This window comes from Hypanus sabinus, chromosome 16, assembly GCF_030144855.1.
Source record: "Hypanus sabinus isolate sHypSab1 chromosome 16, sHypSab1.hap1, whole genome shotgun sequence".
Taxonomy (NCBI): domain Eukaryota; kingdom Metazoa; phylum Chordata; class Chondrichthyes; order Myliobatiformes; family Dasyatidae; genus Hypanus; species Hypanus sabinus.
In genome coordinates, this window is record NC_082721.1 from 38,018,605 (window position 1) to 38,039,557 (window position 20,953).

General features: G+C 43.8%; 1 protein-coding gene across 1 annotated transcript in view; it reads right to left on the bottom strand.

Moving 5' to 3' along the window:
- mpnd (MPN domain containing) overlaps window positions 1-17,146 on the bottom strand; it is a 52,960-nt gene extending 35,814 nt beyond the window's left edge. Inside the window, exons 1-5 of the mRNA XM_059991603.1 lie at window positions 16,950-17,146; window positions 10,739-10,950; window positions 6,379-6,609; window positions 4,413-4,566; window positions 2,907-2,988 (exon numbers count right to left, since the gene is read on the bottom strand). Coding sequence (XP_059847586.1) covers window positions 2,907-2,988; window positions 4,413-4,566; window positions 6,379-6,609; window positions 10,739-10,950; window positions 16,950-16,953 — 683 coding nt within the window. The 5' untranslated portion in view covers window positions 16,954-17,146. The remainder of the gene's footprint in view (window positions 1-2,906; window positions 2,989-4,412; window positions 4,567-6,378; window positions 6,610-10,738; window positions 10,951-16,949) is intronic.
- Between the last annotated feature and the right edge of the window lie 3,807 nt (window positions 17,147-20,953).

The following is a 20,953-nucleotide window of genomic DNA, read 5'->3' on the forward strand; positions in this document are numbered from 1 at the left end:
GCCATGGGCATGTTACGTTGGCGCAGGAAGTATGGTGATACTTGCGGGCTGCCCAGCACAATTCTTCCCAATCTGATTCGATGCAAATGATGTATTTCACTGTACATTTCGATGTGTATGTGGCAAATAAAGCTAATCTTCACAACAAAAAATCTAGAAGCATCAAAAACTAGAGGATACAAGCTTAGGATAAAGAAAGAGGTTTTGACGGGATCCGAGGAAGAATTTTTCACCCAGAAGGTGACTAGAATCTGGGATGCACTGCCTGAGAAGGTGGTGCAGGCTGTTATTTTCATAACATTTAAGTACTGTAACTGCACGAACAGTTGAATTGCCAAGTCAAAGGTTGAAGCACAAGTGCTGGTAAATGGGAATTGATGCAGGAAGGTGATTTATGTTAGGCAAAGATATTGAGGGGTGGGAGAGGGGCTAAGTGCCTGTTTTTGCACTGTATGATTCTACTTTCTCATAAACGTCACCAAAGTTTCATTCAATATAACAGTCAGGAGAAAAATCTGCAGATGCTGGAAATCCAAGCAACACACACAAAAGGCTGGAGGAACTCAGCAGGCCAGGCAGCGTCTATGGAAAAAAAATTCAGTTGACGTTTTGAGCCAAAACCCTTCAGCAGGATGGGAGAAAAAAAGCTGAGCAGATTTAAAAGGTGGGGGAGGGGAGACAGAAATACAAGGTGAGAGGTGAAACCTGAAGGGGAGGGATGAAGTAAAGAGCTGGAAGTGGACTGGTGAAAAAACAGAAGGCCATGGAAGAAAAAAAGGGGGGGGAGGAGAACTACAGGAGGTAATGGGCGGGCAAGGAGATAAGGTGAGGGTGGGAAAAAGGGTGGGAAATAGTGAAGGGGGGTGGGGATGGGGGCATTACCAGAAGTTTGAGAAATCGATGTTCATGCTATCTGGTTGGAGGCCACCTAAATGGAATATGAGGTGTTGTATCTCCAACCTAAGTGTAGCCTCATCACGACAGTGGAGGAGGCCATGGATGGACATATTGGAATGGGAAGTGGAATCAAAACGGGTGGCCTCTAGGAGATCCCGCCTTTTCTGGCGGATGGAGTGTAGATGCTTGGTGAAGCGGTCACCCAATCTACATTGGGTCTCACCGACATACAGGAGGCCACCCCAGGAGCACCAAACACAGTATATGACCACACCAGACTAACAGGTGAACCTGGAAGGGCTGTTTAGGGCCCTGAATGGTAGTGAAGGAAGTGTCAGGGCTAGGTTAAGTGCCAGGAGGGAGGTCAGTGGGGAAGGATGAATGGACAAGGGAGTCGCGTAGGCAGCGATCCCTGCAGAAAGCATAAAATGGAGGTTGGGGGGAAAAATATGCTTGGTGGTGGGATTGCAATAGAGGTGGTGGAAATTTTGGAGAATTATGTGCTGGACATGGAGGCTGGTGGGGTGGTAGGTGAGTACAAGAGGAATCCTATCTCTGGTAGGTTTGTGGGAGGATGGGGTAAGAGCAGATGTGTGCTAAATGGAAGAGATGTGGTTGAGGGTAGCGTTGATGGTGGAGGAAGGGAAGCCCCTTTCTTTAAAAAAAGGAAGACATCTCCTTCATTCTAGAACAAAAAACCTCATCCTGAGAACAGATGCGGCAGAGATGGAGGAATTAAGAGAAGGGGATGGCGTTTTTACAAGTAGGAGGATGGTGCGAGATGTTGTCCAGGCAGCTGTGAGAGTCCATGGGTTTGTAATAGACATCGGTGGATAAGCTGTCTCCGAAGATAGAGACAGTGACATCTAGAAAGGGAAGGTAGGTGTCAGAAATGGATCAGGTGAATTTGTAATAGACATTGGTGGATGTACCTGGATTTCAGGAGATTTTAAAAAGTTAAGAAACTTAAGTTCACTATACAGGTTCAATAAACGGTGCAATAAACGGTTCAATAAATATTGTGCTATAGACCCCATCTGAGCAAGGTTGGTTAACCTTCTGTAAAGTCTTCTACAGTATGGCTTCATGATGCACTAAACAATTTTACAATGGATTTAAAACATGGGAAACAGAACTTGAGCGTAGAATGTTGCAGCTAACAGCAATGAGGTAAATAACAAGGTAATTGGTATTAGTGATGTTAGCGGAGGGGCAAACATTGGCCAAGGGAACTCCCTGCTTTTCTTTGTAATGTGCCATGGCTTCTTTCACTTCTACCCAAATGGGTGGGTAGAACCTCATCTTAGCATCTTATCCGTAAGACAGACAAGCTAGATGTCCACGACCTTTCGGTGGTAGGAACACAGAACATCATGATGAACACAACAAATAAATGATTTAACTTGTAGGCACCCTCAAAAGGCAGTTTATGCAGACTATGAATCTCAGAGATTCTCAGCCAACACTGCCTTCATTAATCACAGTGATCAGGACTCTGCAACTGGGTTATGAACCAGCCAGGTTTCCTGCTCCTGAGTACTGGAAGAGACACCTGCAGAGATCAAAGGACAACAAAAAAAATGCAAGCTTGCCACAGTGCTCTCATCAGCAAGACAGGTGAATCATGCTCAGAGGATTCATGTCCTATTTTGCTTGCTTTCTGTCTATCTGATCCACTTTCACATCACCTACAGCAGCAGAACATCCAGCTGCCTCACCCCTAACCTCCTTTCTGAAACCCCATTTCTGGTAGCCCACCATCCTCACCTTCAAGAAACTTTAAGCCCATCTCTTTTAACCCTCCCAAAAGGCCTCGCTGTGCTTCTCAATGCTGACAGAACTATACTCTTGGACCTTCACGAGGAATAACAAATATTTGAATAGAGACACTGCCGAACTGCAGTCCAGAGAGAACCCTTCAGGAGCCGAGAAAACGACCTTGATATTTGATTCTCCATCAGCTGAAATCAGACGAAAAGATCCAAACATAGGTTAAATATAGCACTTACCTCCCAGAATCTCTGCTCCCAATCTCAGAATATCGAACGGGGCCAAGATCTTTGGCAGCTTTCTTTACGCTGTGTCCATTATCTTAAGGATGAAAAAGCTAACATTGTTCAGGCATAAAGTGAAGTTATTTTTCTCAATAACACACCAGTTTATATTCTGTCTCCCTATCTTCTTGCTACCCACTGTGATAAATGGGAGCAGCAATGCATCTGAAACCATTGTGGACCGTTACAGCTGAGCTCTGGCCTTAGCGACTCTGCACACTGTTTCAGTTGCAAAACATTAGCTAATGGGTCACATTAAAGGCAAAGGATCAGTCTCTGATGCACAGCTGACACCTAAAGTTCAAAGCAGGTGCTGTAACATGATCAATCCACTGGGCTTCCATTAAATGCACTACATCAGAAGACATCTGACAGGATCAAAATATTCCTTAGCCCAAGGCAGACAATTCCAAGAAATCCCTCAACAGCATTGATCACACGTTTGGTCAGAATATTTTCAGCAGTTTACCTCAGAGAGCACAGCCTAAAATAATGGTTACTCAAGTTGGCTGGCCTCCTGACTAAATTTTTTTTAAATCTCTGCTATATTTTAAGCATTGGTCATAGAATCCATAATTTTCGCACTATTTTTAGTACCTGCCTTAAATCTAATCATTCAGGGGCATGGACACTGTTCACCTTCTGGGCTTACTCCCATGGAACCAACAGCCATTGTTGTTGGGTATAAGCCTGCAGCACCTTTGGGTGCTGGTGACAGGGGAAGCCTCAGCAATACCACGGTCTATCGCATCTCTCTTACTGTGGGTCTCCAGTCAATCTCAGTGAAATATGGAGTGCCAAAGTAAAAAATTGTCCAATTTTGCAAACTGTATCAAACTGAAGATGATTCAGATATTCCAAATCAAGTCTGTACGGGGAGATGGGTTACTGCCTGGAAAACCGGAATAATGTGTATCAGCAAACGAGGCGAGAAAAAGAAAGTGGGACTTTTAGATAAACAATTCCAGGTGACAGGAATCAAAATGATCACTAAACATAAACAAGCTGAATCTGGGGAGTGTGCCAAATTCAAAAATGCAATGAAAACCAACCCAATTCTGCTGTAGGGTTAAGAGCATAATTCATTGGAAGGGAAAATGTGCCAGTACAAAGCACTGACGTAGACAAAATAACTATAATATAGACTAATCACTGTACTACTTGACATTCACTTGAAGCAAACAGTACTTGCCACTTCCTGCTTCCTCCCTGATAACACAGGATGAGTGGGGAGACAGAAATGCAGCCCCCTTTTATTTTGAGACCCACATAGGAAATGGTAGAGTAACCACTGCCTTCCCATGCTGATCAAGCAGCCAAACGTACAGACGTTACACAGCTGTATCCGCACATAATGCAGTGAGTCAGAGTGCGCTGCATTAGTCAGCACTACTGTAAATGTTGCTTCAGGAAGGCATGTTCACTGAGACAAGAGGCAAAGTAAGGAACAAATGGAGCTACCTGTTAGACTGGAATCTTGAGGGCTTTTAGCTTGCTTCTTGTTTTGTTCTTCCACCTTCTTAACCTGATTATTTAACTTCGAGTTCTTTCTGCCACGATTCTCAAAGTCTTCCTCATCAGGAACTTCCTCATCTTCCCCTTCACTGGCCAAATTCTTAGGTTAGGGAAGAAAAATTAAACTGTTATTGATCAGTGGTGATTTCATTGCATTCAAAGGTGACAGGGCCTTTCTTCTCCACGTCACTCCCTATCTGCAAAGTGGAGTTTCCATTCGATAGGAAGTCTTGTACATGTGTACACCACCTCTGGGATCTTGTGCCTTATCCTTCTATGCAAGCCAAGTCACTGTTACACATGCACAGACTCATTTGCGTGACAGTGAGGGAGGCACAACCTGAGAGGACTGTAACTCATCCGCATTGAGAACATTTCTCCACCATCAGCATTTGGAGACTGACCACAGTACCACCTAGCTATACAGATGCTGGAAAAGCAAATGAGGTTAACAGCATAAAATATGCAGAAGAAATTTCATGCAATAGGATGCAAGCTGTTCATTAAACACCGAAGCCTCAATGTCAAGTACAAGCTTGATAATCCTGTTTACATGCAATCATCAAACTGCATTTCTTCACTGATAAGTACATAGAGCAAACAAAAGACGGGAGACAACCAGATACAAGGCTTACTTTATGCATTCAATTTCAAAAACTTGTTGACAATATTTTGCCAAACTCAGAACATTGACTAATTCTGGGATTTCCAATTCATGCCATTCCAGGAAAACTGTAAGCCCACATCTGTTACAAATAAACAGAGTGAGGTCACCGTCTCCTTGCCACGATTATTTGGCGACTGCAAATAAAAACAACTTTCTGTTGATAAAGAGAGTACACGTCTTTCCGCAAACCCTTACTACTCACTCCTAGGTCAGATACAACACATCACACTAGAGTCCATTAACCCAATTTTATGACTTCCTGTGCCCCCACTCCAATTCACTGCCTCCTTCAATTTGACTTCCAAACCCAACAATAATGACTGCATCCATTTTTAAACTGATAATTTATTTCCCTCAACACAGTACTTTCTGCAAATGACAAACCTCAATTGTTTGCCACACCCCACTCTGCTATTTTAACAGACATTGTAAGTACACAAGAAGCAATTGTATACAGACGGCTCAGCATTTCCTTTTATTTTCCCTACCAATAAAAATCCAACGTTTGCAGCAGCTGAGTTTTAAGAAAGAGACACTGCCCTTTCACCCAGAGTTTAAATAGAGAACAGGAAGCGTTACAGATACTGCAGAAAGCTGCTTCCCTGACTTGAGACTCCAGTGCTTGTGCTACCACAATTTCCAGTAATTCAACAACTTTTATCTCAACTTCTGAGCATATTCAGTTTTATGCTTTGATTTATTAACTAGGCTGGCTGCTGTCTTTATCGTTCAAGGTAACACTGTTCTGAAAGAGGAAAGATATACTAATGAATTTAGCAAAAATCGAAAAAAAAAGCAGCAGGTGGTGGAAACACTCAGCAAGTTCAGCAACGTCAGTAGAAAGAGAAACAGAGTTAATGTATCAGGTTATATCTGACCTGAAATACCATCCGCTTTCCTTTCCGCAGGTGCTGCCCGACCTGCTGAGTTTTTCCCAGCATTTTCGGTCTAGTCTCTGATCGCTCGCAATAAGTTCAGGCAAGCTCTTGGACAGGGGGACAAAGTGGTTCTACTGCCTTCAATGTCTCTGCAGATCTGTGGGATTGACGCTAACGCACGCACTAAAATGACTAAACTTGTTTCTCACCCATCCAAAAACCTGCCCTAACTTAAGACACTGCACCAGCAGGCAGAGATCCTAAATCAGAGTCTAGATTTCAACATCTGCACCCCAGCTCCAGAGAATGAACCCACCACCCCATGTCCATACCCACAGATGAACCCAAACCTATTTACAAACCATACCATCTCCACAGCCTGCAGGGGTGGCTGTTGCTCCCTCAGCCACAAGGTCTTGTACTGATCCAGCTTCTGCCCCTTATACTTCACGGAAGCCCAGCCACAGCCCGACTTCTTGGCTGGGTTGACCAGTTTCTTGCAGTGTGTGGCCCAGGCGCTGGGGGAGTTGAACACCTGGCTGGTTTCTTGCCACCTGATCTTCCCGTCGGGCAGCAGGTCGCCCACAAATGTCTTTCCCTTTGGGGGGAGAGGGAGAGAAACGGATGACAGGAGTAGTGCACACATCTCAGCGTCATTGACATCACTTCATAGGCTGCCTTCAGACTCGCTTGTATTACTACACAAGTGTAGATGAAATAAAAGTTTGAAGCACTAACTAGGCTTGTGATTACTAGCACTGTATTCCAGTTCCCCATCCACAAACTGCAGACCTGGCAGCACAGTTAGCAGAGCTGGTACCTCCAAGTTCCAGTGACTCAGGCACAATTCTGGCCTGGTGCTGTCTATGTGGAATTTTATTTTAATTAGAGATCGAACAGCACGGTTACAGGCCCTTCTAGACCAATGAGTCTGCACCATCCAATCGCACACACGTGACCAAGTAACCACTAACCCACGTCTCTTTGGAACCTGGAGGAAACCCACGCTCGCTCTCTCCACCATCTCACTGTATTCCTTCAGGAGCTCTGACTTCCTCTGCATCCCAAAGGGCTGCAGCCGGTAGGTTAACGGGCCACTGTAAACTGCCCTGCGTGTGTCCGTGAGTAGTAGAAAGTGGGGCAGAGCTGTTAGGAATGGGGCAACTGAAAAGTGGATTTGTTTAAATAGGTGCTTGTTGGTCTACATGCAGTCGATGGGCTGAAGGGTCTGGTTCCTTGCTGGGTATACCTGTGATATTACTGTTGTCATGACTATCAAAAGTCCTACCAAGCCACAAGGTAAAAATTTAAAAAAAAAACTCAACATATAATGTTCAAAACTTCCAAATTAGAATCATGCCATGATGATAAAACATGGGACTAATCATTCTCAGCAGCACCAGCCACAGACACCCCTGTCCTTGTGTGCCCATAAGGAACACGTTTTCCCATTCACAGCAATGTTGCTGGTGGTGGTTGGCTGACTGCCAAAGCGTAGGAGAACTCTGAGGAATATTTCTAGCTGCTCCTGACCTAGATATCCCAATTGCAAATTACACCATCTTAGTCCGATCCATGGCTACTGTGTGCTATCTTAGAGGGATATGGGCCAACAACAGGGAGGTTAGCTATAAGGAAAGGTCAAATAGTTAGGACTTTATTCCGTGGAGCAGAGGAGAATGAGGGGAGATCTTATAAAGGTACACGAAATTATGAAGGGTAGAGATAGGGTGAATGCATTCTAGCTTTCTCCCCCTCAGGGTGGGTGAAACTAGAACTAAAGGTCATAGGTTTAGGGTGAAAGGTGAAATATTTAAACAGAATTTGGATTGGAACTTCTTCATTCGGTGACGTGAGTGTGGAACGAGCTGCCAGCAGAAGTGGTAGATTCAGTTGTAACATTTAAGAGAAACTTGGATAGATACATGGATGAGAGAGGCATGAATGTCTATGGTCTGGGTGCAGGTAGATGGGACGAGGCAGAAGGCCAGGTCAGGATGGAAGAGATGGCCCAGAGGGCCTGTTTCTATGCTGTTGTACTATATGACTCTATGAGACGAGTTTGGAAATTTATTTTGGTTAGCAAGCACAAGTTGGGCCAAAGGACATGTTTCTGCGTTGTACACCTCTATGACTCCAAGCTCAACCACTAGAATGCAGACAGACTGCCAGGCCAAGACCTTTGACATCCTCTTACACCAGGGACAACAGATTCAAGCTTCACAGAGCCATTGGCACTCCTTTATGGAGGATCCTCAACGTTGGGGAAGAGCTTGCTGGATTACAGCAACACCCCTTTTCACACTGAAATCACAGCCATGTTAACAGTGATTTTCAGTTTATGGAATGCCATGATAAACCATCTCCATTATAGCAGCCAAAAGCTGGCTAGTGCCAGAACTGGCCATCCATCACCGCATCATAGTTGGATTGTATGTCCGCCCACTGCTTCTCACCTGGAAACTGTAGAACCCAAGTTCCGTTGCCGTATGTTTGCTTACCCAACGCAGGCAGGAACACACACTGCTTCCTGCCTCAGTCTGCTCTCTCCTACCTCCACACCAGTCTCCCAGTGAAGGATGCTGAATTTCTAGACCATGCCAATATATTGGAGGACACAATCTTTTCCTTGGCACTGAATGCACTTTCCAAATGTCCACCTGTCCAGCAAGCAATTCACAGTGCATAAAGTTTAGACTTCTACTCTAGGTTACCCCTTCAACATCTTCATGGTGTCCTCAGCATTGGAATCTCTGGTCACCTTACCCTGAGGTGAATCATGATAGGCAGGGATATTCCTTCACCTGTGCCCTGACTCATGGTCACTGCCTCACAAAGAACAAGCTCCACACTTCCATTACCCTCTCAAGTACCTGCTGCACCCAAGCTGGTGGGTGTGAACATGAGATCAAGAGAATTGCCATATCTTCATCATTACGCTCTGCTTGCCTGGTTAATTGGGTATCTTTAAGAACAAAGACACACGGGCAAGGTTCTGGTATTAGAAAGGGGCAAGTAAAGAGGTGCACACTCAGAAAGGGTGCTCCAAATTTGAATCCCTACATGTTCAAGATCTATAGGATTTAAGGACCAAGTGGGATACAAGAAATTAGAACAGATCCAATATATTGTTGTTCTTTTTATTTCCATTGCCTACCACATCCTCGTTACTGGTTACACCAACAAAGGCCAAAAGACACAAGTTCTATGGTTCCATCGGCCCACTTCTCAACTTATGGTTCCCATTATTACCCTCCTTATTTTCAGCACTGGTAGACTCTGTGCTCCCACATCATCCTCCAAGCAGCTGCCTCCCACCTTACCCTCCCTTCTCCGCATCTTTCTCACCTATCACCACCTTTTTTCTCCCAACTGCACCCCCACTCCTCGACCATCTGTCCATCATTCTTCACCCCTCACTGGTCCACCAATCACCCACCGTCCCATCTTACTCATCTCCTCTTTGTATCTTCCTTTCGCACATTCAGTCGTGACGCAGGGTTTCAACCCAAAACGTCTACAGTTCCCTCCTCCCCCAACAGATGCCGCTCAACCTGCTGAGTTTCTCCAATAGACTGTTTGGTGCCACACTAACGATGTGTGCTGGCTCCTTCACTAGAGAATGCTAGTGTACCTGTACCTATTCAGGAATATCCTCAGGCAAGTGAGAAGTTATTCTGCATCATTCAATCTGTTTGAATGTTGTCACTGGCATGGCTGAAGGCCACCAGTGCACGTGACTTGTAAGTACAAGCATAAAGCTTACAGCAGTGGCAAGTCCTACATGGAGAGAAAAGAGACATGCTGACTGACAGATTGTTAATGGGACAGTCTTAAGAGTTTTGGAGAATTGGAGTCATGGCATTAAATCCTTCAGTCCAACTGGACCATGCCAACCATTGATCAATGGTAGCATCAAGTTGTGGAAGCAGTATGATAGAGGTTAGGAGGTGCATTCACCAACCCTGATAGCTTGCAAGATTATTTAACTCATCCCTTCACCCAATGCCACCCAGGCCCCTTAGGGGATTCTTCCAGTGATTCCACTCTTAATTTCTTCCAGGTTCACTTCATTTTCCTCATCTTTAACTCCCCGAGTCCTAACATGAAGCTCCACGGTGTTCTGTTGACTTCTACACATGCACCTTCAGGGCCACCTGAACACCACCTACCCTCTGTCACCCTGAGGAGAGAGGGTGCTTTCTCCTCTCTTGCACCACTCCTACACAAACCTGACAAGATGGAAGTTCAGTTTCTCTCATGCACACTGCCAGTCTTCACCATTTCCCAGCTCAGATTTACTTGCTGCAGCCCACACCAGAGCTGAGAATTAAATGTTCAAACCTATGGAAGTGTAAGCTATAATTATAACAATAAAGTCGGACTGCCATGAGTCTAATGCAAAGTACCCCCAGGTTGGTACGCTACCTGAACTGCAATCACTAGAATTGGGTTAACTGTACATCATGATTCTTGCAACCACCTTCAGGGGTTCAGCTCAGACTCCTGAGATACACAGTCCAGCGGCCTGCAACGCACTCTTGCCGCAGGCTAGGTTTGGAATGTGCCCCCTGTCTGAGGCACCAGAGAGCTCACAGCATTTGCAGAAAATGCCATGATCCCATTTGCAGAAACATACCCCAAAACTCAAGACAGTGCTGACAAGAAAACTGGGAGTGGCGAGAGGAGGATTTAGAAAGTAGGTTTTGGCAAGTTTGATTCCTTACTAAATAGTGAATGGAGAGGAGCCCTTCACCCGGCTGGATAACTTTGTCTTTAAGAAGCACACGCAGCGTAATCCCACGGCGAGTGAGTAAGGTCCCCCTGGGAGTGTTGATTTTTCCAGCAGTTCCATTCTCAGCCTCTTCCACATTCATGTCTACTTCATCCTCCTCGTCTTCAACACTCTCTTCCACTGCAGGTGACGATGGATCGGAAGCTGAGGCCAAACATAATGGACAAATGTCATTCACCATTCAAGACTCGGTATGTCAGAAGATCACCTAATGAATAAACAGCAGGCCACAGTCTGAGGGCGTTGGGGTGGTGGTGGTGGTGGTTAAATTTACACACAAAGGACACCAGTATAAAGGCTAAGGTACCTCTTCAGTACAGGACTGACAGTGAGCTCCCCTGGATCCAACTAAAGCCCAAGATACCATACGGAATAGCAGAGATCTGGCTAAAAATTTCTCTCCAAAGCAGATTCATAATGTTGCTATCAGTGGCATCATCTTGTATATAAAATGGTTGCTAAGTTTCCTACAATACAACTGTGACCACCTTTCTAAATACTGTGTCTCGTTGTAGAATCCTTAAGTCAACGAAAAGCACTACAGGAATGCAACTCCTTTCTTTTTGAAATATATTTCCTCACCAGTTTGCTCTCTTTTTGTACTGCTCATTTATTTTCTTCTATTTATTGTTAAGACTTATGGTGACTTCCTTCTGTGTTACACTGTCCTGCTGCCACAAAGCAATAAAGTCCATAACATATGTCAGTGATAATAAACCAGATCTTAATAATTTACTCCTTCTGAAATTTATATTTATCACTAAAGTTTCATTCTCAGATAATCAGTATACTTTATGACAAAACATCCAATGCCAACACTGTGAGCAATAAAAAATTATTTTAATACTCCATTTCCATCATTGTGAGCTATACTGGGAATCTGGCAAGTTGTCAGAAGGCTAGCACTAGCCAGTGTTTGAACAGTAACAGCTAACTAGGAAATCATCCTTAAATGGGAAAGTTCCCGCAGCAAACAACTTGGTCCTCGTATCTTTTATTTTAATGCCTCACTGTGTGCCACGTTTCCCTCATAACACACAATGATCGAAGACATCAAACACTAGTCTAACATCTGCTGTTGCTAACTCTTAAGGGTCACGTGGGAACACCTCAAATGTGCTTTCTAATGGGCACAGGTCCATAATTCAAAAACATTATATCAGAGAAGTCACTCAAAAGCCCCAGAACATTTGGCACATTAACCTTTACTGAGTTGCTCTTCAGATGTTGTCACAGATTACAAAAAGTTAGGAATACAGGGCACCTCCATTCTGTTTCACACTATTGAATTAACCAATGCACAACTAGCTCTATCCTAAAATGGACTGGCTTACCATCTTGTCAGTATTGTTTTAGGCTGCTTATTATGCACAAACTAGCCATCTCATTTCCCACATTACGAAACCAGCAATGTATCAACACTTCGCCACTGCAAAGCATTTCGAGATGTACGAGGGGGGGATGGGGTCATGTGGAAGTAACTCCGGGAATAACAGACTGATTCGGTAAGGTTGAGCAATGTGTTAAGCAGATTCTGGGCTTGGCACAGCCAGCAGCGGCCTCAAAATATACTGGTTCATTTAACAGGATGGACTAATCATGATCTACTGTAAAGGAAATTGGTCTTTTCTTCCACTAAATTCTGTAGTGTCCAGATTCAACAGCACCAGCTAATCCTCATATAAAAATGCCTAATTAGGAAATCACTTTTACATTCATCATAACTTTTGATTTGTTTTATGCTTGAATAAATATATGCTGAGAAATCAAAAGTAAATGCAAGAATATCACATCTTTCCCGTCAAAATGACTAGGGATTTAATATACGCAAACATAAGGAAATCTGTAGATGCTGGAAATTCAAGCAATACATGCAAAATTCCTGACGAAGGGTTTCTCGGCCCGAAACATCGACATTGCTTCTACCTATAGATGCTGCCTGGCCTGCTGCATTCCAGTTTGTGTGTGTTGCAGGGATTTAATATACTTACCTATGGTCACTCAAAAATATGTCGTGAAAGACACCTTGCAAATAAACACGCTGACCTTCCAGACCCTTCTTATCAAAATGTTTAGCTCACACATAAATGTGGTCAGTTCGGAGTGACTGTGGGATGGAATCCTTGTGAGAGTGACTATCTTCAGGGAAGGGAGAGAAGAAAGGTGAATGAATCTCACCTTAAACAGAAAATGTTGGAAACTCCACAGAGGCTGCCTGACCTGCTGAGCAAGAAACCCAGATTCAACAGCATCAAAGGTTCTGGGGAGAAGGCAGGGGAATAGGGTTGAGAGGGAAAATAAATTAGCCATGATCAAGTGGTGCAGCAAACTTGATGAGCTGAATGGCCTAATTCTGTTCCTATGTCTTATGGTCAAAGACCCTTCATCGTGCATTATATAAAACAATAACCTAGTGCAATGGCTGTTGTTCCTCACATTTCTTTAGCATTTGTCTGTTTTCATGAGGCTGAGTTGCTTGATGCTCAACCCAGCGAGGATGGAAAGCGTGCAAGGAGCCGGCCGGGTTCACACCCGGGACCACTCGCCTCGAAATTCGGTATGCGTACCACTATACCACCAGCCAGCTTGTGCAATGCTAAGGGAGGTCTATACCATCAGAGGTTTCAGTTTGCTGATAAACAGACCCATCTGCCTAATAGGACAGAATTTCAACGGAATATGGCAGAGTTGGTGGGAAATAGCTCTGCTCTGTGACTCAGTGGGCTGAGGATGAGTGTGAGAGTCTTCCATATCATAATGAAATATCAAAAGATTATCCAATGGGCCAAAAGTTGCTTTCACAGCTGAGCAAAGCCATGCTGTTTTTTTAAAAAAGTACAATTTAATTTAGAGCAGCAATCTGAGTGTGCCAAGCAGCAACTATGGAGGAAAAGTCAACATTTTGGGTCAAAAGCCTTACAAACAACATGTGTTGATTACAAATAATTTCCAAAGCCACAGAGATGGCTAAGTAGATAAGCAAGTGCAGTCATAGTCTCACATTGCATTGTTTGCTTCATGACTGACTCATCGTGCGCACTGACGTAGTGGTTCTGTCTCAGTCCTGTTCATCCGACCTGGAACATCTAGCGGTTAAGTGTCATCCATTTTATCTGTCAAGGGGGTTTCTCGCCGTCATCCTGGTAACCAACATCAGGCAGGACTGGAGGAGCTAAGCCGTGATCAGCACACAGAGAGGCCTTCCCAATCATTGCGTGGAACTTCAACCAGGGCAGCTTTACGAAGTCCCTGCTCAACTACTACCAACGTGTAACCAGAGGAGCCAACACACTTGACCACTGTTATGCTACCATCAAAAACACCTACCCTGCCATCCCATGCCTGGACTTCGTCAAGTATGATCACCTGGTTGAAATTCTGCTCCCGGTTTACAGGCAGAGATTGAGGGTCGCAGCACCAGCGGGGGGACACAAAGGCTTGGTCAAGGGAGGCAGAGGAGCACTTACAGGACTGCTTTGAATCAGTGGATTGGACAAAATTCAGGGATTCATCTTCGAGTCTGAATGAATATGCCACAGTTGTTACCAACTTCATCCAGACCTATGTGTGTGCCTTTGAGAACATACTGGACATACCCAAACCAAAAGCCGTTGATAAACCAGGAGATTCGTAGTCTGCTGAGGGCTAGATCTGTGGCATTCAAAACTGGGGATCCGGAACTATACAAGTCATCCAGGTACAACCTACAGAAGGCTATTTCAAGAGCAAAAAAATCAATTCTGATTGAAATTAGAGACTGAATCGGATGAACTTCAGCTCCAGCAAGGTTTGCAGACAATTACTTTACTTTATTGTCACCAAACAATTGATACTAGAGCACACAATCATCACAGCAATATTTGATTCTGCGCTTCGTGCTCCCTGGAGTACAAATCGAAGTAACTATAATAAAAATTTAAATTATAAATCATAATCAGAAGACAGAAAAGGGAAAGTAAGGTAGTGCAAGTCAGGCTCGAGATCTTTTGAACGTACGGCCCAGATCCAGGTCAGGACCCGTTCAACAGTCTTATCACAGTTGGATTAGATCGTCCAAGTTAGGAACTACGAACAATTTGAAGGTATCAACAATCATCTTGAATGTTACAGAGAAAATGAAGATTTGGAGGATGCAATCCTAGAAAGCATTGCATGAAAGCAGTCCATTATTTGCACAAACTTTGTTCATTGACAATCAGTCAAAAGAAAACAACAGTGTGTTGGCAGTCTGTTGTATCTGACAATGACAATGAAACCTGTGCAGGGCTTTTTTTAAAGTGGAAAAGCCATTGCATGAGGACAGTTCCACTTTTTAATCGCAGAAGGGTCCACTGGTACAAGTAGTTATCACAAACTGGGATCCTCTTTGGTTTCAATGGATGACCATGACTCCTCCTGTGCCTCGTCCTGCCCTTTGCTCTCTCCAGCACATTGCTGACCACCTGCTTGGCCGCTGAGTCTCGCTGTTGACCTCATCCACCCAGTCCACCAGAGCTGCCTTCGCATGTTGGGACAGGCATGTCCCTTTTTCACTGAGCTATGAGGCTAGCCGGCTACCCTCACCATGTTTAGCATGCCTGCTGGAGCAGCGTACTGGGGTGTAGTCACTGTCACGTGCAAGCAGCTACTTGGAGCCACAGGTGAGAACTGAGTGTGTGGTGGCAACCAAAGGTGAGTGAGCTGTCCCAGAATGGAGACAACAAGCTCCTCCACTAGAGGTGCTTTCCCTTGCTAGACACACAAGACATGGCAACATAGACTGGATAAATTCCTCCATTGATAACTATTAGGAACTAATAAGTTTTAGAAACATAGAACATCTACAGCACAATACAGGCCCTATGGCCCACAAAGCTGTGCCGATCATGTCTTTACCTTAGAAATTATCTAGGGTTACCCATAGCCCTCTATTTTTCTAAGCTCCATGTACATATCCAGGAGTCTCTTAAAAGACCCTATCGTATTCGCCTCCACCACCGTCACTGACAGCCCATTGCACGCACTCACCACTCTTCGCGTAAAAAACTTACCCCTGTAGTAATATAGTAATTTATGTAGTAAAATTGCTGTGTTCTAATTTGTTCTGTATTTTATTTAAATACATAATTTGTCATTCAGCTAAATGGTAGTTAGTCTTTTTTTAAAAAATACCTTTTTAATTCTTTCCATGAAATCACTACTTGGGCAGCTGCTTAATTGGGGCAAAATGTACTGGTCCCAATTATTCAGAATATGCTGTATATCAATAAAATGGTTGTACTGAGATAATTTAAATATAATTATTGCACCAAAAATGAATGTTTTGATACGAATGATTGCAATTTACTCCAGATTGCTAATATTAATAACATTTTCTCTCTCTTTTTTTTAATAATGGCACTAGTGAGGGCAGTGGCAGAAGGAAGTTCCTGTGAAAATATATTCCTATTCATTTGGCTATACACTAGATTCTGGGAATCTGAAATAAACATAGTGCTGGAAATACTCAGCAGGTCATGCAGCATCTGTGGGTGGGAACAGATTTAACGTTTCAGTTTGATTTTCACGGACCCATCTTCGCCTTTCATCTTTCAGCTGCACTTGAGTTGTCCTCAAAAGGATAATTTAAAACAAAGTACAGAATTACAGTTCTGCAAAATAAATAAATCCTTTGATAATAGGACGCTAAGAAACGATTGTGCTTCATGTTTTATCCAAGCCTATAAAAGGTGACGGGAAACCATGGAGAGAGAATAATAGACACAGCCAAACGCCACACTACCTACACCGCAATCTAACATGATTAGAGCGGAAACCCCGCCTATCCCAGTAAACACTCATTGGCCGCCAACAACAGCAATAAATAGGAGCTCCTTGCGCTAATTGGCTAAGTGTGCTGTCCATCTGATACTAGCCCCCAAAACCCAGCAGGTTAAGTTGCGTCCTGCGTCTTCCCTTTGTAGCGAAGTGAGAGACACTTGGGCTCGTGTTGGTTTCACTTTTAAATTTAGGTGGAGGAATTTTTTTTAAAAAAAAGCTTCGAAAGTCACACCAAAGAGTTAAAATACAAACCACAGCGAGGATCGCGGTCCCGCGTAAAGAGGAGGAGAAATAATTTTAAAATAAATTTTAATTAAGAATATTTCACACACAGCGAGACTCACCCATTCTTGTCAGAGCCTTTTTGTTTTTGTTCCTGAGCAGGTTGTTCCCTCCGTTTTGTTTTTTTTTAGTTTTGGTGAAATGGAGAGGGAGGGGGAGGTTGTGCGGAACAGGTGTGAAGGCGTCAGAGGTGTTCCCTGCTCTGGTGGAGCAAATTTATCAATGAAGGAGGCAGAGGCACCCCGGCACCCGGAGGATGTTCAGCAGTCTGCCACCGCATCACGTGAACACACACCAAACACCCCACGTGTCCCATTCATCTCACACAAACACTGGAGACCGCAGCTTCGCCGGCACGGCCCGTGCTCGTCCTTAAAGAGCTGGCTGCAAGTCGCAGCTTGGGCACATTTCAGACACGCAGCTGCAGCCAGCTCTGCAAATTCACCAAATTATCAGAGGCACAGACAGGGGTAAACAAGAGATACTGCAGATGCTGGAAATCTTGATTAATACACACCAAACGCTGGACGAACTCAGCAGGTCAGGCAGCGTCTATGGAGGAAAATAAGCAGCTGATGCATAGAATTGGGACATTTTGTAAAGACTTGTACCGAAACATCCACTGTTCATTTCCCTCCATTTCTAAGGGTAGACAGAATCATGAAAAAGGATGATTTCAGAGACTGAAATCACAGGGCCTAACCACAACCCATGGACTCACTTTCAAGGACTCTTCATCTCACATTCTTGATACTTAATGCTTGCTTATTTATTTATTTATTTATTTATTTTGTATTTGCTCAGTTTATTGTCTTTTTCACATTGGTTGTTTGGCGGCAGTTTTTGATTGATTCTATTGTGTGTTTTATATTTATTATGTACACTCACAAGAAAACAAATTTTGGCTGTATATGTTAACAGAAGAGATTTAATTTGGTACATTGATAATAAAATTACTTTGAACTTTGAATTTTGAAATGTCAAATACTGGAGGACATGCATTTAAGGTGGGGGGGGGAGTTCAAAGGAGACGCACGGGGCAAGTTTTTCTCTATACTGGGAGCTATGAGTGTCCAGACCGCAGTGCTAGGAGATGGTGCAATGCGCAAAGCGGTGGAGGAAATCTGCAGTTCAGGCAGCATTTATGGAGGGAAATGGACAGTCTACATTTCAGGTCGAGACTGCCTATTTCCCCAACCAACTTGAGCTCCCCCAGTACTTTCTGCATTGCTCCTGATTCCAGCAACTGCTGTCTCTGGGGAGATGATAAAGCAGATGCAGAAGCAATGTTTAAACAGGCGCAGGACTAATCAGGGACACATCACGTGCTGGCAGATGGGATCAGTTTGATCATGGTTGGCACAGACATGGTAGGTTAAAGGGCCTGTTCTACATTAAATGACGTTGTCCTCGGATGGAGTGATCTGGTATTCCCCAGAGCAAAGGTTAAGAGGGGACATGACTTACATTTGTAAAAGTATGAGGGATGTAGATCTATGTTAAATGCAAAAATCTTTTCCCTTCATCGGAGGTGAATAAACCAGAGCACTTAGGTGTAGGGTGGTGGTGGGTTAAGAGAATTAGAAGGAATCTGAGGGAGTCTGTTTTCACCCAGAGAGTGGTGAACGCCTGGAATGCACTGCTCGAGAGAGTTGCTAACAGCATTTGACAAATGTTCAGATGAGCTCTCGCATCAATTAGGCACAGAAAGCTATAAGCCACGTGCCAGAAGATGAGAACAATACAGCTGATGGACCATTGACCAGATGTCAGGTAGTGGTAGAAGCTTACACATTAGTGGTGTTTGAGAGGCTTTTAGATAGGCACATGAGTATTCAGGGAATGGAGGTATATGGATCATACTCAGGAAGAAGAGATTTAATTTGGCATTGTGCTTGGCAACAATATCGCAGGCTGAAAGCCCTGCTTCTGTCCTACACTGTTCTATGTTCTATTTTATCACTGTTTCTCTTTATCCCTTCACCCTGTCTAACTGTTCAGTCTGCCTTTCTTACATCCAACACTGGATGGACAAAAAACTTCCAAGCAGGTACTGAGAAGACCAAAGCCATCATCTTAAGCCTCACTCATTTGTGCCTGTCTCCCTGGTAACAGACGCTAAACCAGATTGCATTCAACCTTGGACTCATATTCAGCCCAAATTTTTCTTTGGCTTATAACATTGTCCAGATCAATCGTTGAGCTTGTCTATTCCTGACGCCTCTCTCCATATTGCTTTTATCTCCAGACTTGACTGCTTCACTGTATATAGACAATAGGTGCAGAAGTAGACCATTCGGCCCTTCGAGCCTGCACCACCATTTTGAGATCATGGCTGATCATCTACTATCAATACCCGGTTCCTGCCTTGTCCCCATATCCCTTGATTCCCCTATCCATAAGATACCTATCTAGCTCCTTCTTGAAAGCATCCAGAGAATTGGCCTCCACTACCTTCCGAGGCAGTGCATTCCAGACCCCCACAACTCTCTGGGAGAAGAAGTTTTTCCTTAACCCTGTCCTAAATGACCTACCCCTTATTCTCAAACCATGCCCTCTGGTACTGGACTCTTCCAGCATCTGGAACATATTTCCTGCCACTATCTTGTCCAATCCCTTAATAATCTTATATGTTTCAATCAGATCCCCTCTCAATCTCCTTAATTCCAGCGTGTACAAGCCCAGTCTCTCTAACCTCTCTGAGTAAGACAGTCCAGACATCCCAGGAATTAACCTTGTGAATCTACGCTGCACTTCCTCTACAGCCAGGATGTCCTTCCTTAACCCTGGAGACCAAAACTGTACACAATACTCCAGGTATGGTCTCACCAGGGCTCTGTACAAATGCAAGAGGATTTCCTTGCTCTTGTACTCAATTCCCTTTGTAATAAAGGCCAACATTCCACTAGCCTTCTTCACTGCCTGCTGCACTTGCTCATCCACCTTCAGTGACTGATGAACAAGGACTCCTAGATCTCTTTGTATTTCTCCCTTACCTAACTCTACACCGTTCAGATAATAATCTGCCTTCCTGTTCTTACTCCCAAAGTGGATAACCTCACACTTATTCACATTAAACGTCATCTGCCAAGTATCTGCCCACTCACCCAGCCTATCCAAATCACCCTGTAACATCCTCATCACATGTCACACTGCCACCCAGCTTAGTATCAGCTTAGTTGCTGATGTTATTCTCAATGCCTTCATCTAAGTCATTGACTCTGGTACTCTGCTCGGTTCGATCAACCATAAAACAGAGATCATCCAGGGGTTCAACCCAAAACATGGGCCATTCCTTCCCTTCCCCTCCTTCCGCCTCACAAATGAGTCTTGACCTGTTGATTTTTTCCAGCAGATTGTCTGATTATCCAAAACTGTTCTCATTGCTACCACTGGATCAGGAGCCTGAAGGCACACTCTCAATGATTCAAGAACAGCCACTGCCATCTGATTTCTGAAGGGACATTGAACTCATGATCACTACGTGACTGCTTTTTTATTTCTATTTTTGAACTACTTATTTAATTTAACAACTTAATATATATGCTTGCAGTAATCCACAGTTTTATTTTCTTTTTTTTCCTCTATTATTATGTATTGCATTGTACTGCTGTCACAAAAACAACAGATATCACGATAAATGGCGATGATATTAAACCTGATTCTGAACATGTACTAGGCTGGCTTGCTGACCTATGTTGGCTCCTCAATCTCTCCATGTTCTTGCTCTCCCTAAACCTTCTTCAGATATAGAATCTTCTCCCTCCTCCCATGCTTCTGCTTTCTATTAAATCCAGACTTTCATTCATCCATAAATTTAATTGTTCCAATATTGGTGGCTACAATGTCGATCACAAATTCCATGTCTCTGGATTTTCCTTCCAAATCATTCCTACCATGCTTGCTTCCATGCAAACCTAGAAATAAAAGCAGAAAATGCTGGAAACACTCAGAAAGGTATTCAACATAAAATAATAATGCTGTTTCTCTTTTTACAGATCTGCTGGGTGTTTCCTCTATTTTCGGCATTTGTTTTAGATTTTCAACATCTGCAGTTAAAAAAAAT